The following is a 16,880-nucleotide window of genomic DNA, read 5'->3' as shown; positions in this document are numbered from 1 at the left end:
TGGCAGCAGTCTGAAGATGGTTGCAGTTTTTTCATCTCACCCTGTATGAGAGAAGAGAAAAATCTTCTTTACAGCATTTTATTCCTACTCAAAAGTCAAATAGAATATATTCGACTCGTAATTTCTCCTCGCAGGATAACTTTCGCTCAAATTCTAGTCGAAAGTGAAACTCCCTCAGGTGTTTTGTAAGGTGTTTTGTTGTGTCAACCGATGCAGAACAACGTTAAATGTTTGATTTATATGCTATAGCCTTTGATGCTAAAATCAGATCAGATCAAAGCATAAATCGTGACTTCAGCGTGAAATTACAACAGTGTTGCCATTTTTTATCTTCACGAAACGTTAAAGTACCATAATGTTGTCAGCTGCGAGTGGTTGATATAACCGGAAACCTTCGAACACGTTAATCGTTCAATTCATAGCGTTCGATGAGTCGACTTTCGTGAAATTAATGTTTGCTTTTATTGACAAAGAAAAATTGAAAATTGATCAAAGAAATCCCAAATCGACAAAATCACATCGAAAATCTAAAAAATCGTTATTTTATTTGAGATGGATATATACATTTCTAGAAGTTGTCTCCAATTTTTTCTGGTTGTGGGATCCTTCCAGTTTTCTCGAATTATGCCTTAAAACGGATGATGAAACAGTAATCAGTATTGGGAGATGTTAATGGTAAATGGAATGGAATCACCCGAACCAATTTACAGGTTGTTTCATTCATTCCTTCTTGCCATGGTCTGTTGTGCACGAACCTGTAACTGCTTGACTATTGACATATAAAGTTCGGAATTCTATGACCACCAAAGTCCTTTGACATTGCTGCATTACCGATGTCTAGAATTTTGGCATGAAAACGCTAAACTTCGATATGGCTATATGAGTGGTCCAGATGACACCAATATCTTATTTCCTGTCTTCACCTAGGTTTCGACCATGATACAAGCAAAGCAGAGGTGGTTCATCACCGAACTAATTATCTTTACTTAGCGTTTCAACCTGAAACAAAAAAATTAAAAATAAGTAATTCCATCAGTTGCACATGATGGGTACGGTCTCAAAAAGTGGATGGAAACATCAATACAACTAAAATCAGTCAGTACTTCTATATGGGGCTTATGCCTAGAAAGTTGACAACCTATAAGCTTGTTAAAATTGATAATTATTTGGATTGTCAGCAGAATTTATAGGAAGGAGTACCTCTTTGGCCTAATCGGTCTATATCCTGTTTGCAGCATATGTCTTGAACTACACTGATTTGCGCTAAAAATACAGTGCAGGTCTGTGGTATATGGGAATCGATTATATTGTACAGAATTTGTGTCGATCGTTTTTATCACTTTTGCATGTCACAACCTTCAAAAAGTGTTAATTACTGACCGCGTGGCATCATTAAACTTTTAGCATATAGAATAGGAAATAAAATTCGAGAGTCTCAAGTACGTACTATATATATTTATATATTTAAAGAACCTTAGAATGTATAAACATATTGTATTTCAAACTCCAAGCAAGTTTCACTCTTGCGAGTAAAGAAAGTTGATTTTATACATATTTTATTTTACGCTCGTTTTCTAATGAGAGACAGATTATTTCCGGTCGATTTTACTCTTAAAGTAAATGCTTACTCTAGTTTCTGACTCCCACACTAATTTTTCAAACAGAATTACTGTACAGCGCTCTTCGCTCGTAACTAAAATCAAGCAAATGGGAGCTCTCCTTCATTAATTACTTCTATACCCTCATCAAAGTTGATCCGAGACTTAAGTTTAGCCTTCTTTCCTTCATTTTGCCTTATCGTAGACAATGGCTTTTCTTCACTAAGAGGTAGCATTTTCGGGATCAAAAAATTTACGCAACTCTTAAGAATAGAGGTCAATTTCATTACTCTGCTGTAAACGAAACAAACACGGTAGGGAGAGCCGTTTCTCTCTGTACATCGCAAATTTAATCTGAAGAGAAAAATTTATCTCTTCTTCTGACATGATGTGAATATTCTTGAATTTCATAAGTGTTAATTTACAGTCTCTGACTTTCTCGTTATCCTTCGAAATTCTACTTTCCTAAGAATATGCCACAAATCCAAGTTTTTAGAACTAGGGGCATTCGCTGACACCTGGAAAATTTTTATATGCAGCCGGCAATGCAAATTAACGCCTTTTTAATTGGCGTTGTCGGCTGCATATAAAAATTTTCCAGGCGTCGGCGAATGCCCCTAGTTCTAAGCCTCTCTTTGGTCTATGAAGGAGGAAATCCATAGAACCGAATGTGTGATGAAATTCTAAATTGAATGACACGTGGTCTTAACCTCCAATTCTTGCTTATGAATTTCTTACTGGAATAAAAGGCGATTAGACCCCTTTTTGTGGGTTTATCAATATTTCTATTTGGCCCAGATATTATGTTAGCAGTTAACAATAAATTCCATTACTAAAAAATGAATTTCACAACCAATTTTTGTAGGTTGTAACTAACAACCTACTAACTTACTTGCCTACTAATCCATTATTTTTACAAAAAAAAAAAAAGTCGGCAAATGAATAGAAAAATATTTTATTTTTATACATTTTATATTATCCTCTGCTGTTATTGAGCTTGCACTGCACACTGTGTGACGATTAGGAAAATTAAGGATAATTGCTAGGGTTACATTTACATCGGACTCGCACACGATGGGTCGACGTTACTCATTACTTGGTAATAAGCATAATAAGGTCTTATGCATTGTAGTTTTTTATAAAATAACCCATTAGACTCAATCTATTGGTAATACAGAACATAGTTTGTTAACATTACAATGTTACGAATTATTCGGGCCAGATAGCTTTGAAATTATTGCTGCGTGCTAACATTAGTTTCGTTTAAAAAAAAGACTTTGGTGTAGTTTAAATCATTTTACACTCAAATTATTGGTGTCCTATTTGAAAATGAAAAGACCTTGCATAAGAAACATTTTTATTACGCGCTATAGCAGGAGCTGCTAGAAAAGCTTGCTACCACAAAATCAAACGCTATTCTTCTTTTGAAAGGTTAGAAATTTTTTTTAAATGATAAGAAAAGGAACCATTTTGTAATTACATGTGAAAATGTCGTCATGTCCATCCATCCTTTCATTATTAAAATCAACTAAATATTAACAACAAAACCGACATCTAATACCAAAAGCGAAAAAAGAAACAAATCCAACCAATATCCCTAAAAACCAAAGTTATTTAATTATTTTAAATGTAGTTTTATTTTTTAGAGTTTTTCTTGCATACGTCTTATTATTTTGAAATGCATTTGAAAAAAAAAAACAAGAAAAAACAAAAAACTTTGAAATATGTCAAAAGAAACCAAACAATACTTTCCATTAAAAATCCACTCAAAACTAAATTTAAAACTTAAAGTTCTTTAAATAATGACAGCTGTACGAAAATATGATGTTATATGTACTTTAATCAGACGACGTTTAAACTAGGAAAATATAGGGAAATAGCCGCTGGTGAGAGAAAACGAAAAAGATTTGAGAGCAATCAGCGAAATACTCGCCTGACTTTTGTGGATATTTTGTAAAACGCAAGGCAGAACTCGAATGCTGCGCCATCAACATTGCTTTCGTCGCTGTGATTTGGCAAAAACCACACCCCCCACCCCCATTAGTTGTCCCTATCGGGGATCGTTAACTATTTACTATGATTAGTTAACATTCTCCAGACTTGCAATCGACCCTTGTTTCCTTGTTTTGTGAATCACGGCGTGTGAATGCAAACCAACGAGGGCAGTGCTCTCGTCAATTCCTCCATTTCGCACATGATCAACATCTTTGAGGCAGTCATTCGATCTGGTCATTTTCTTAACAACAACAATAGCTTAACAAAATGACAATAGTTTTGCATTGGAAAAAAGTGCTGTTTTGCTTTTTACAGAATATTGTTTTTCTTTTGTTTTAATAATTTTGAATACGGACTTAGTGTGTAACGTAACTTAAGCTATTAGAGATAACTCCCCCTCGCACTAATTTTAGAAGTAAGAAATTAATGTAGTTTCCCGGTCATTGTATTTCGAATGCACCCCACCTAGAATGCCACTAATGTATATTTAAACTTTGAAAGACTGGACATTTCATGAACTATTTAGACGGATACATTCGAGAAAAAAAAATTGTTTTTCAAGGTTCTTCCGTATATACAGCATGTGTTCCACATGTATTTAGACCACTCAATGTACTTCAGCTCAGAAAAAAAATCTTCGAGTTTTTATACTGCAGTCTACTATTCTGATCGTAGTTTGTACCTTGGCGTTTCTTATTTTACTTTTGACATCAACGTCTGCGCCACCACCTTCAGTTTTATCGCTTGTCGGCTGAGGTAAACTCAGCTATATCCACGGTCTTCATAAGGACCTACTCAAAATCAGATGTTTTATTGATTTAAATATTATAATACAATCTACGATAAGTTGAATATGGGATGGCGAAAGGACTTCGGAGCCCCTCGGGAATTCGAAGTAGACTTGTTCAGTTGATAAATGGAAATTCAACGTTTACGATATCTCGTAGTCAAGAGGTTGAACGACTTTTGGAGAATCGGGAACTGTGCTGTAGCGAGGTGAGATTGCTCACGATTGGTACTCGGGTGGCTAATGTGAAGTGTTATTTGCCGATGATCCGAAGGTAATCGGGCAATAGTTAACGTTGGATGTTAAAACATGAGGAAGATCAGAAATTAAGATGTTTGTGTTCAGGTGATGCTGGCGTTCAGAATGGTGACAATTTGAAACTAATGGCGAAATTGTGAATGGTCGCCAGATGTTGACTGGAACGAGCGATCGAGATGTTGATCGGTACAATGGTGATTTGAATGTAATCGGGTCGCCAGATGTTGATTAGAGCTGAAGATTGGGAATTACTATGTTTATATTGGGGTGACGCTGGCGTTCGGTTTAGTGACAATTTGAAGCTAATGGCGAACTTGTGAATGGTCGCCAGATATAGATGGGTATGAGGGTTCAGGAATTACAATTATTTTTTCAGGTGACGCAGGTGTTAGGGTTGATGATGATTTGAAGATAAGATCGGGAATTACGACGTTGCGTTTGGTTGTTGCTCGCTAAAGATATGTTCGGCGGCCGATGTCTAGGCCTTTGCGTATAAATCGAGATTCATTGGAGTTGGTCAATTTACTGTGGATATGATAGGGGGCAGCTGTGCAGGACTTCGTACACGGGTTGTGATTCGTTCGGGCAGAAAAACTCACTGTGGATATGCTCGGGAGTGCACGTCTGCGCCTTCGGGGTTCATTCTGATTCGGCGGCTCCTTGAAAAAGTGTTTTTGACAGCCGATGCCTAGGCCTTTGAAGATAGACCGGAGCTCATTCGGGTTCGCAGCTCTCTTTGGAGCAGATGTATGCCACTTCACAAATGGATCAGAGTTCGTTCGGATTCGCTAGTTCGCTAAAGATATATTCGACAGTCAATGTCTAGACCTTTGCAGATAGACCAGAACTCGTTTGGCAGCTTACTGTGGCTATACTCGAGGGCCGATGCCTAGGTCTTCGCAGATGGATAAAGGCTCGTTCTGGTTTGGCAGCTCGTTGAAGATATATTCGGCGGCATATGGCCTTTGCGTATAGATCGGGATTCGTTGGGGTTCGTCAACTCACTGTGGACAAGTTCAGGGGCGGTTGTCCAGGTCTTCGTAGACGGCTTCGGATTCGTTTGGATTCGGCAACTCACTGTGGATATGCTCAGGAGCAGATGTATGCGGCTTCACAAATGGATCAGAACTCGTTCGGATACGCTAGCTCGCCGATGTCTAGGCCTTTGTAGATATATCGGAACTCCTTCAGGTTCGGTAGCTCGCTGTGGGTATACTCGAGGGCCAATGTCTGGGCCTTCGCAGATAGACATAGGCTCATTGAGGTTCGGCAGCTCGCTGAGAATTGGTTTGGCAGCTCGTTGCGCATATGCTCGGGGTCGATCTCTAAGGCTTCGCAGATGGATAAGGGCTAGGTCGGGTTCAGCAGATGTTCACTGTGGATATGCCGAGGTCTAGGTCTTTGCAGGTGGATCGAAACTCGTTCGAGTTTGGCAGCTCACTGTGGGTATTTTCGGGTTCAACTATTTGGGACGTCTGCAATGGCTAAAAAAAACTAACTATGATATAGAACTGTGAGCCGAAGCTCATGAGGTACAACGAGCTAGAACTAAGCCTTATGACAACCTCTACACCACTACAAATGTTTGAGATATGATACGGAATAGCGAGCCGAAGCTCATGCAGAACAACGAGCTGAAGCTTCTGTGGAACAGTGAGCCGAAGCTCCTGCGAAACAGCGGAAGCCTCTGGGAACGGAAGAAGCCTCTCCGAAAAAAACGAGCCGATGCTGCAGTGTAAATGAATTATCATCCACTCAACTGAATGAGAGCCCGTCTTCGAAAAAGGTATTTCCAGCTAATGATTGTGTTAGTCGGAGGACAGAAAATTATTCAGTAACAGAAATGATTTAGAAAGTCCTCTGCAGTAGCAAGCCTATCTCATCGTAACCCAAACACAATATGTGACCGGCAATACCAAGTAAATGAAAATTATTTGTCTTATGTGGTAAGCGGCACATTGCAGAAAACTGAATTGGAGGGAATACTGGAGGGAATATCAACATTTGCGTGGCCGTTTTTACTCAGATAAATTTTCCCAGTAATATATAGGAAAATCAATTAGCCTGTTTAGAAAAATATTCGAATTTTATACACTTGCTCTTGCTTCCCATTCTTAACTTCTATTAATTTTTGTCACTTGACTCAGCTTGAAGCTGAAGTTTGGTCCTTCCCAATCTCGCAGCTTTTTCGCTATAAATCTAATTCTTTTGTTAAGGCATTAGTATTTTGAAGAACATTTGATGGGCAATAAAATTTTTCTAATAATATCATTCACAACTCATTACAAAAAATCGGTTCTCAGGAAAACATAGACTATTAGACTATAGGTATAAAAGTACATATAACATCATTATCGTTAGTTTTCTAAAACAAGCACACACACACTCATATAACATTTCCAAGCATATCTTATTTAGAGAACTTTGAAATCTTTATTCTATTGGTCACTCATCCTGTCGCTTTAGATACCAACCAATTCATGAGATACCAAAGAATTATTCACTTATCTTAGATGAAAATAATAAAAAAACAAAAACGAAAAACCAAATATTTAATATTTATTCTGTTGATGATTTACAATGAAATGTTATTTACTATTAATGTTATTTCTTATAAACTAAATGCCTACTAAGTGAATTTAAACCAAAAAACAAAACAAGAGTTGATTATTTATATTTATTTATTTTACATTTATAATAATTATTCATTTATTTATTTATTTGTCAATTATATTTATAACTGTTATTTTGTAATAGATTACTTTAAATTTAATAACTAATTTCCAGTATTACTTCCTCTTTACTTTGCCAATTTCATTCATATTTTCAACTACGAATACCAAAACCCAAAAATATAAAAAATAAAATCAGCCCAGCTAAAGTAACCTAAATCCTAGAGCAGTTAAACATTTTGCATTTAAATAAGAAGTTATTTAATTTTTTTCGAACTTATTTTGCTTTAGACATTTGATTTTGTTTCTTATTTCGGTTTCATTCCTTTCGTTTTTTTTTCGTTTCATATTTCATTTCGACATTACCATTTAGCCAGAATGATACAAGTTCCCTGTGGAATTTCTATGAAATGTAATTAGGGAGTAATTTATAAAATAATTCAATTTCAATACAGATACAGGAAATAGTTATCATCTATTCTTCGTCCAAAACCCACACTGCTCCAACTCCAACAGGCAATGGAACGCATTTTAATTTTATGGAAAATATCTTTCCTAGAGTAAATCAAATAACTAAATACGAAAAGAATGTTGAAATTTTAATTTGTTCTTAAGTTTGGTTAAATTACTATTTATTTGTTATGTCATAATTTATAATTATTTTATTTTTTTTTTTTTTGAGTTTTATAGTTTTGTCACAAAGTAAAAGTACGTTTACATGCAAGTTTTTATCCAGATTAATCCTGAAAATTGACCAATCACAATATGTTTGTTTATGTGATTAGTCAATTTACCTGGTTAATTGGAGAAAATATGTTATATGTAAACACGCTCTAAAAATCATAATATAAGAAACGTAAAGTTTTGGGCAATTTAAAACAATGATCGATATGTAGACCAGTAACGACATTTTATATTTAAATTTATTAAAAGTTTTGTTTTGAGAATATTTTGTTCAGGCTCGGTGCTATCTCGTCTTATACCTCGTGTACTTACAACATTTTTACCCACGAAAAATTTTAATTAACCAACCACAATATATTTAAGGCATGAATTCGGTAGAATAGAAACAGAAATCAAGCTTTATAGAAACATATAAATTTTTAACTCTAAAAACTCTCAGTAAATAAACGAGATGGGTGATTCCAGAACAAGCAACAAAGCATCAGTTGTATTTACATACACTGTACGTCCAAAAAAGAATATAATGCAACATATGAATTGAGAGACGCCTTCGCCGCTTGTTATTCCTGATGAAAAATTAATAAACTATTTTCAAGCTAGAGCAAGCAGCCAAATCAACGCAAAGCCGAATAATCATGACACTAGGGTTACTTAAATGTTTTTTTTTTACTACGATCTGTAATGTCTTATCCAGACAATCACAGTCATATACGACTAGACATAATGATTTCAAAACATTGAATCACGTATTCCGTGCATTCCGACTACTATTTGGTTGGATCGATGAGAAACGTACTCGGAAGACGGTATGGGAAACTTGGTGGATTCTTAATATCAGAAAAAAAAAAACGAGTAGAAAACCAAAAAGTTCGGCCGGGCCTTTAACTTTTAATACCCTCCAGCTTAGGGAAGCATTAGAACCCATTATAACCCACAAATACTAATTTTTAGTCGTATTGGTGGGAAAATGTGGCAAAAATCATCAAAATACCGAAAATCGGGATGTATCGGGAGGAGGCTATACCAAAACGTGGACCTATACATGCAATATTTCGCCACCGGAGCTAGAATCTATTATGACCCACAAATACTAATTTTAGACAAATCCATGAAAAAATGTGGCAAAAATCATCAAAATACCCAATATCGGGAGGTACCGTTATATGGGGAATATACCATCCAATATTTCGCCACCGGAGCTAGAATCCATTACGACCCACAAATACTAATTTTCAGACAAATCCGTGGAAAAATGTGGCAAAAATCATCAAAATACCCAATATCGGGAGGTACCATTACATGGGGACTATACCAAAACGTGGACCGATATATCTTATTTTGAATACCAACCATTAAAGACACAATACAAATTGTCCTGCTAAATTTTGACGCTCTACGTCAAATAATGTGGCCTGTATCGTGATCTCATCAGACAGACGGGCATCATTAAATTGGCTTAGAATTTTATGCTGATTATGCATATATATATACTTTATGGGTTCTACGACGAATATTTAGGGATCTTACAAACGGAATGACAAAGTTAATACACAACGGAATGACAAAGTTAATACAGGGTATAAAAAGATATTTTGAAAAAAGATGGCAAATATGTGGCGAACTATGGTCAATACTTAAAATATTATATTAATTAATTATTAATTATTGGGATATAGAGTCTATATAGAATTTAATAATTAATTATTTATTATTAAATATGCCTAATCGACACACCAGACTCTAGATCTCTTTGGAAGAAATCTTTGATCTAGCCATGTGAAATCAGAGTCTGATTTTCTACAAACTTAGGTCATTCAATTATTTTGGCATATAATAAAGTGTGAAAACGGTCCACTATAACCAAAATGTAATAAAAAAAAATAATATTGAGCGATTCATGAAGTTTTTCTAGGTCCGAGACAGCCTCATGAATTTCATTTTCGTGCAGACCTCATCTGTTACAAGATCTCTGTGGCCAATCATCACCACATCTTCGAGATATAACACGGCCCTGTAATTCTTCTATTGGTTTCGTTATCTGAAATGAAAAGTTTTCACACCAAAGACTCTTGGGCAAAGCTATTTCTAGACTATATATGACATATTGTGCGGTATATCATTGTTATCGAGTGCAAACTATGACTTTGGGGAAGCTTATAAACAAATTCACCAAAATCGACTGACTTACTGCATCGTATCAAAGGTATAATGTCATATGTATCATAAAACTGCGTAAAAATAAATAAAAAAGTCAAGAAGTGAGTATAATTCTCATTCACTTCTAAATGCTCCTATAGAGCGTCGTTACACCAAAATCGTCACATCAAAAAGGTGAAAAAGCCAAGTAATTATTCTCTTCGTCGGGATGAAATCATGATATTGGTAGCGATCAGCAAACATTGTAAAGCTGTCAATTTCGCTTTGAATTAATATTGTTTTTTTTTTTAATAGAGTTAAGACAAGGGGGGAATACTCCAGACTTAAGCAATCATCTAATCCAATACTAATATTTTCATTGGCAAATTTAGACACAATGAATAACTTAAATTTGAAGGTACCTTCATAGGGAGGCTATAAAAACATCTTCATATTTTGAAATATTTCAATCACCAAATCTACATTTTTGGATTTCCAAGGAGAAATTTTACGCCAAGTTAAAATGCCAGTTCAAAAATGAACAACATCGGCTAACTACAACAATTACCTCCACCACAAAGATTCAAATTGGGAATATTTATAGCTCTCGAATAATAGAAACAATCATACGTTTTGTCTTCAAATGTCACACATCTCAATATTTTGATTAACACAAGATTTGAAGTGAAGATGGGTTATATCGGTCCACTCCTTTTGCTACCTTCCCCACGAGGGATCAACATCGGCAATACCGACTGATACTTTTTAACTTGTTTTTTTTTTTTTTTTTCATAAATTGTTCTGTGTCTTAACTGGCATGTTCAGAGTAAAAGCAAAAATCATATTTTAGGTTTAATTCACGACTTTAAATATATATACCCAGTCAAAAATCCTATTACCAAATAAAGAGTTTTCTAAAAAAAAGTATAGCATTCGAAACAGCTTGGTATTACATTACATTTAATCAGTTACTTGACTCATACACCTGTTACATTTCTATCGGGTATTAGATGGAAAGCTTAAATTATATTATATATATAATATATTAATATTAATTAATATTATTAAATATATTACAGTAAAGTTAAAACGCCGTTCTCCTTGAATTGTGCTCTAAAGAAATACGTTTCAGGTACAAGTCTCGCAGGCGAAAGAATAGAGCTATTGAAACAAATTTTCGATCATTGTTTTAATTCTAACATTGTCCACAAACTATGATATCTATCAATACATTTTATATAGATACGATCTTTGAAACTTTACAGAAGACGTTCAAATCTAAGAAAAAGAACTTTTCAGACTTCAAAGGCTATTTAACCTATTGTAATTTGTTATTTTATTTTTACATTAATTTTTTTTCTTAATATTATTTTACTTATCAAGAACCAAAATAAATATATACTCAAGTTTCGAAAAGTATGCGTAACTGAGAACAAGAAACGTCAAATGAGGAAAAAAAAATAACATCAACAACAACACGACACACATTTATTTTTCTTGTCCTTCATGTTATTTATGTATTTCTGTATGTCATCATCCACCTCCTTTTATTGTACTCTACTCTCAAACACAGATGGTCCGGCTGTTGTGAGCGTCAACATTTTCGTAAGAAGTATTTCAAAAATCGATGATGTTACCATGGTAAGTGCGCGTTGGATAATGTATCGCTTTATTAGAGAGAATCTAAAACCAAGTACAAAAAAAGAATATCCCTCTAATAGTTAGAGCTAGAAATCAGTCATAAAGATGATACATTATCTTCGATGAATATAGTGTCAGTGTCACTGCGTATTATAGGAACTGGAGGCTTAGTTATAGTGTCGTCTACGTCGTACACCTATCCTCATAAGCCCTACTCCCCAAATGAATGTTTTGACCATTGTAACCCCTACAATGTTTCTCTCTCTCTCAATTTTTACCTTCCCTAAACACACTACGTGAAGCAACAACTTTTCTCGCTCGCGAAATAAACACGAGAGTATCTGATTAAGTTTGTAAACAAGTAGGCACCTCTTCAATTTTGAGAAAATATCCTCTTTAAGGCGAAAAACCAACACTTTTGTGTTGATCCCTACGATATTGCGTTCCAATTCCAAGTGCCGCCGCCAGCCCATACCTCTTGACATGAAGTTTTTCTTTCTTAAACTCTGTACATATTCGTTTTTCTTCTACTTTGAAATTATTTCTACTCGTTAATGCCAACATCATGTTATCGATTTGAGTTACAACGTCTGTGAATGCAGTGATCGAACCTTTTTTTCTAGACTACTTCTACTATTACTACTACTACTTATTAAATACAAAAGAAATCAATTAACAATTTATAATATTTATATAGAGATATGAAGATATGTTTATTTTTAAATTTAATTTTTATTAAGAGCAAAAAAATATTACACAATACAAAAGGAAGTTGGATACTTCCATTTAAAATATTTGAATTTTGAAAATATATACACATAAACATAAGTCAAAATATTCACTCAATAATAGGTGTATTTTGGAATATTTGCATTTTGGGTGAATATGCATAAAATATAATTCAAATTAGTTAATCACAATGAAGAACAAAAATTTTTCCGAATTGTGAATTACGATTCCAGATTGCTATTTTGAGTTTCGAAGTTTTTAAATATAGCAGACATAAATTTGGTATGGAAAGCGATGTTTACAAACACTTTGGAAGGCAACAAATAAACAGGAAACGCTTAGTTCATAATGAAATAAAAATATAACAAATCGTTTACAAAGCATTTAGCTCGAAAAAGAGCGAACATGCTTCGGTACTGTTAGAAATATAAAATCGAATGTGACATACTCTGAAAAATAGACTGACCTCTGAAAAACTCGATCGAATTCGAGGGGAAACAATTCTGAAAGTAGAATTATTGAATTCGGGTAAACATCTGTACAGGCAGACCTCCGAAAAACTCGATCGGATTCGAGAGGGAGTGCTTCTGGGAGTATATATATTTTTCAATTTAGCTCAAACAAGTAAAAATTGAAGCTAAGTTTGGCCGGGACAGCTTTTTATACCCTCCACCATTCGGAAGGAAAGTGAAAAATTAACAAGTAAAAAAGCAGTAAGTTCGGCCGGGTCGAAATTTGAATACCCTCCACCATTTGGAACGAATTAGGAAATCTTCGAAAAAATTAAATTCATTAAAAATTCTGCTAAAATCTTAAAAATACCGAAAATCGGAAGGTGCTGATATATTGGGAAAATATGCGATATTGTGGACCTATAAAAAATCATCAAAATATATAAAATCATCAAAATACCGAATATCAGGGGGTACCGTTATATGGGAGCTATAGAATTTCGGACAATTCCATTGAAAAATGGGCCTAAAATCATCAAAACACCGAATATCGGGTGGTACCGTAATATGGGGGCCATTCGATATCGTGGACCGATATAGCCTGCACACAAAAGACTGATCTGTGAAAAATTTCAGCTTCCTTGTCTATCACTTGTAACAAATTAGAGGGAAATATATATGAGAGCTATATCTATATCTCAACCCAAAATTTGTAAAAAGGCTTTTTTTCAGCTGTATCTGATGAGTGATACTCACTTATTAACAATCACTATTATAGAGCGTATATTAAATTTCGAATCTGATGAAATATATATAACTGAAACTGCCTTCGTTTATTTTCTCTTTCGAGTAGAGCTTTAAATGACCTTAGGAGATGGCATCGAAAAAATTGCCCGAATATTGTTCTGCGGTATTTTGGCCCAATCCCGTAGAAGCGCTTGCTTGAGGTAATCGACACTTGGGTATTTTTAATGCCAACCTTGCTTTCCAAATAGTCCAACGTATTGTTATCCGGAGATTTTGGTGGCCATTGTGCGCTGGAAATGTAGCGAGAAACATCATTTTATACACCCTCCAGAATATTTTCGCGATAATATTCGGCATTTATTCTGATGCCACAGTCGATTAATACAAGCGGTGAGATACCATCCTCTGTTATGAGACCCACAACATCACCATGGCCGGCGATTGAGTTCTGGTGGCCAACCGAAGGTGTACATTTTCAGCTGACCTCTTCGGCAAGTAAACACGATCATTTTGTTTGTTTAAAAACTGCTGGACAACGAATGTTTTCTCAACGGAGAAAACCAAATTCGGCCAAGCGAAGCAACTCTTTAGCTCTTCTGAGTCTATTTTCTTTCTGTAGCGGTGTAAGTTCTTGCACTTTTTGGAATTTCAATGGCTTTACCCCGAGCACATTTTTCAATATTTGCCGAATGGAATATTACGATATGCGGGTTTCGATCAAGTCGCTTCGTTACATTTCAAACCATTTCTGCTGATGTTGCTTTTTTCTTCCGTCCGTGTAACTAGCGATGGACGAGACAAAAAAGATTTATTCACATTTAAATGCTGGAGTGCTCTAACGATAGCCACTTGTGGTTTTCCAGCCAAATATAAAGAAATCACACTATCACGTTTGAATTCCATCCGAATAACTTTTTTTCTCGAAAAAATCTCACCAAAATGCTTTTGTAAGCTTGTTAACAATATAATGAGATGTCACTGCTTTCGGACGAGTGGCTTAGAAATGACAGCGGTCTGAAGTTAGTTGCAGTTTTTTCATCTCACCCTGTATATTTGGAAAAGATTTTCTCAGTTTAACCTGCATGTCACTTTTACTGAGTATCAGACCTAATTCGAGGTTGAATTCGGTCATATTTGCCAAAATATATACTATTTGATAAGATTGTAAGCAAAGACGTGAAATCGGGTGAAAATACATATCAGAGCCGTATTCAAATCTGAAACGATTACCACCAAATTTCTGTAATTTGATTACAAAAGCACGTAGACGGACCTTTAAAAATTTGGTTCTATGTTGCTCACCGAAAGCAACCATAGCTTTATTTAGTTTTCACAGTGTGAAATAGAGCATAAACACACATGCATCTAAATGATCAGCTGATTTACCACATATTCTTACTGGAAAACGATTCCATTTAATTAAATCCTTTTTGACTCAGTAAAAAGAAGCTACCGAGTTAATTTAACATGAGAGCTAACTGGACCCGTTATTTTCCAACTTACCATACCATTATATCTGTCATATAAAAGACATTCATTCAAGTAAACAAACAACAAACAAAATGTATTATACAATATGTTTTAATATTTTTTTAATAATAATAAATATTAAATTTTTTGATCTAGTTCAGAACATATTAAGAATAATCAAACCAAATTTTAAAAATTTCTAACTTTTTTTCTCCGAGAGAATGATACTGTAAGATACTAACTTTATTCCAATGCCAATACAACATAAAATATAATTAATTAATATTATTGATATGTTAAATTAATTTTCAATTTCAAAAAAAAAAAATGTCGTTTGGATCTCTAACATCTTTTTTATCTCTCTCTATACATATTTTAATTCTAACTATCTGTCTATATAAAACTCTCTCTCTCTATCTTTTTACCTCTCTCTCACTAGTCCTATTTCCCTCTATACATATATATAACTACTGTCTGTCTATGGAAATACTCAATACTCTGTTAATTTAATTTGTTTTCACTTATAAGCTACGTTTTTCAAATTTCCCAAAAAAAAAAAATAGTTAAATAAATAAATTATTATTATCAATACTAAAATATAACAATGCAAAGTATTTATTTTTAATCAAAAACAAAGATATTTATAATAATTTATTATTCCGACATAGAGTATGCAAATGATAAAATGTGATTTGATGTTAACACCATGTCAGAAAATAAAACAGCAACAAAGAAAAAAATTACAAAAATAATATATTCTTTAAAAATTAATGGAGAGTGCCTTCATACTTTGTTTTTTATAAATTAATTATTTTTGTATTTTATCGGAACCAAAAAAAATAACAACACTCATATATTTATTGTGTTTTTTGAATATATTATTTTAAATATGGAAACTCTATGAACAAATAAATGTGCTTTAGACGTAAAATTAGTTTGATATCATTTAATGGATTAATTTTTTAATTTATTTATTATTTTTTTACAAAATTTCCAATTGAGTTTTTAAAATTCTTAGTTTAGTGTTATTTTGTTTTTGTAATAACCAAAAGAAAAACATTCGTAATTTAGCCATGAGAACCCAAGTAATTGTGTTTTTGCTTTCCATTGCATATATGGAGAACAAGATGAGTTTACCAGTGAACAGAACCCAACAGAACCTCTCTCCAGCTCCGAATGAAAATGTTGTGTGGCATGCATTTTTTTCAATTCCATGATAAACCTCTACAAAAAATTAACAAAAATTTAATATTTTTTCAATTTAATTTCTTATTTTTTTGGTTCTTTTTTTTAATGAGATCCATACAGACATTTTTTTGGTTTCCTTATATATTTACAAATTATCATAATATCATTTCCTATTTTTTTTTTATTAAATTATTACGTTTTATCAATTATCATTGCGTTCCCTCATTTGGTCATCTCAACAACGGCAACAGAAAACTAAATGGTACACTTTAGGTTAAATGGAAATTTCCTGTGGAATTTCGAGTCCTTCATCAGCCCCATATACATAGTCTTAAGTCTAGTTATTAATTGAAAAATCATAAAAATCAAACTATTTATTTTATATATAATAAGTTCCATAATTTAAGTTAAACTTTTTAATTAATTTCATATTTAAATCACAACTCACTCATGGAAGTCTACACTTGAGAAAAAACCAAAACCAAACCCAAAACACAGAAATGGTCGTTAAAAAAATCACTTC

General features: G+C 33.9%; 1 protein-coding gene across 24 annotated transcripts in view; it reads left to right on the top strand.

The window, feature by feature from the left end:
- The window catches only part of LOC101887288 (glutamate-gated chloride channel), a 174,367-nt gene that overhangs the window by 104,102 nt on the left and 53,385 nt on the right, over positions 1–16,880 (top strand). For 6 of the 24 annotated variants that reach the window (XM_059122755.1, XM_059122747.1, XM_059122745.1 and 3 more), the window contains exon 5: positions 11,704–11,771. The exons of the other annotated variants lie outside the window; for them this stretch is intronic. In XM_059122755.1, the coding sequence (XP_058978738.1) occupies positions 11,704–11,771 (68 nt within the window). The remainder of the gene's footprint in view (positions 1–11,703; positions 11,772–16,880) is intronic. 24 annotated transcript variants of the gene reach the window in all.

Source organism: Musca domestica, unplaced genomic scaffold, assembly GCF_030504385.1.
Source record: "Musca domestica strain aabys unplaced genomic scaffold, Musca_domestica.polishedcontigs.V.1.1 21, whole genome shotgun sequence".
NCBI lineage: Eukaryota > Metazoa > Arthropoda > Insecta > Diptera > Muscidae > Musca > Musca domestica.
The sequence above is the reverse complement of the archived record's forward strand: the minus strand, read 5'-3'. Positions and strand labels throughout refer to the sequence as shown.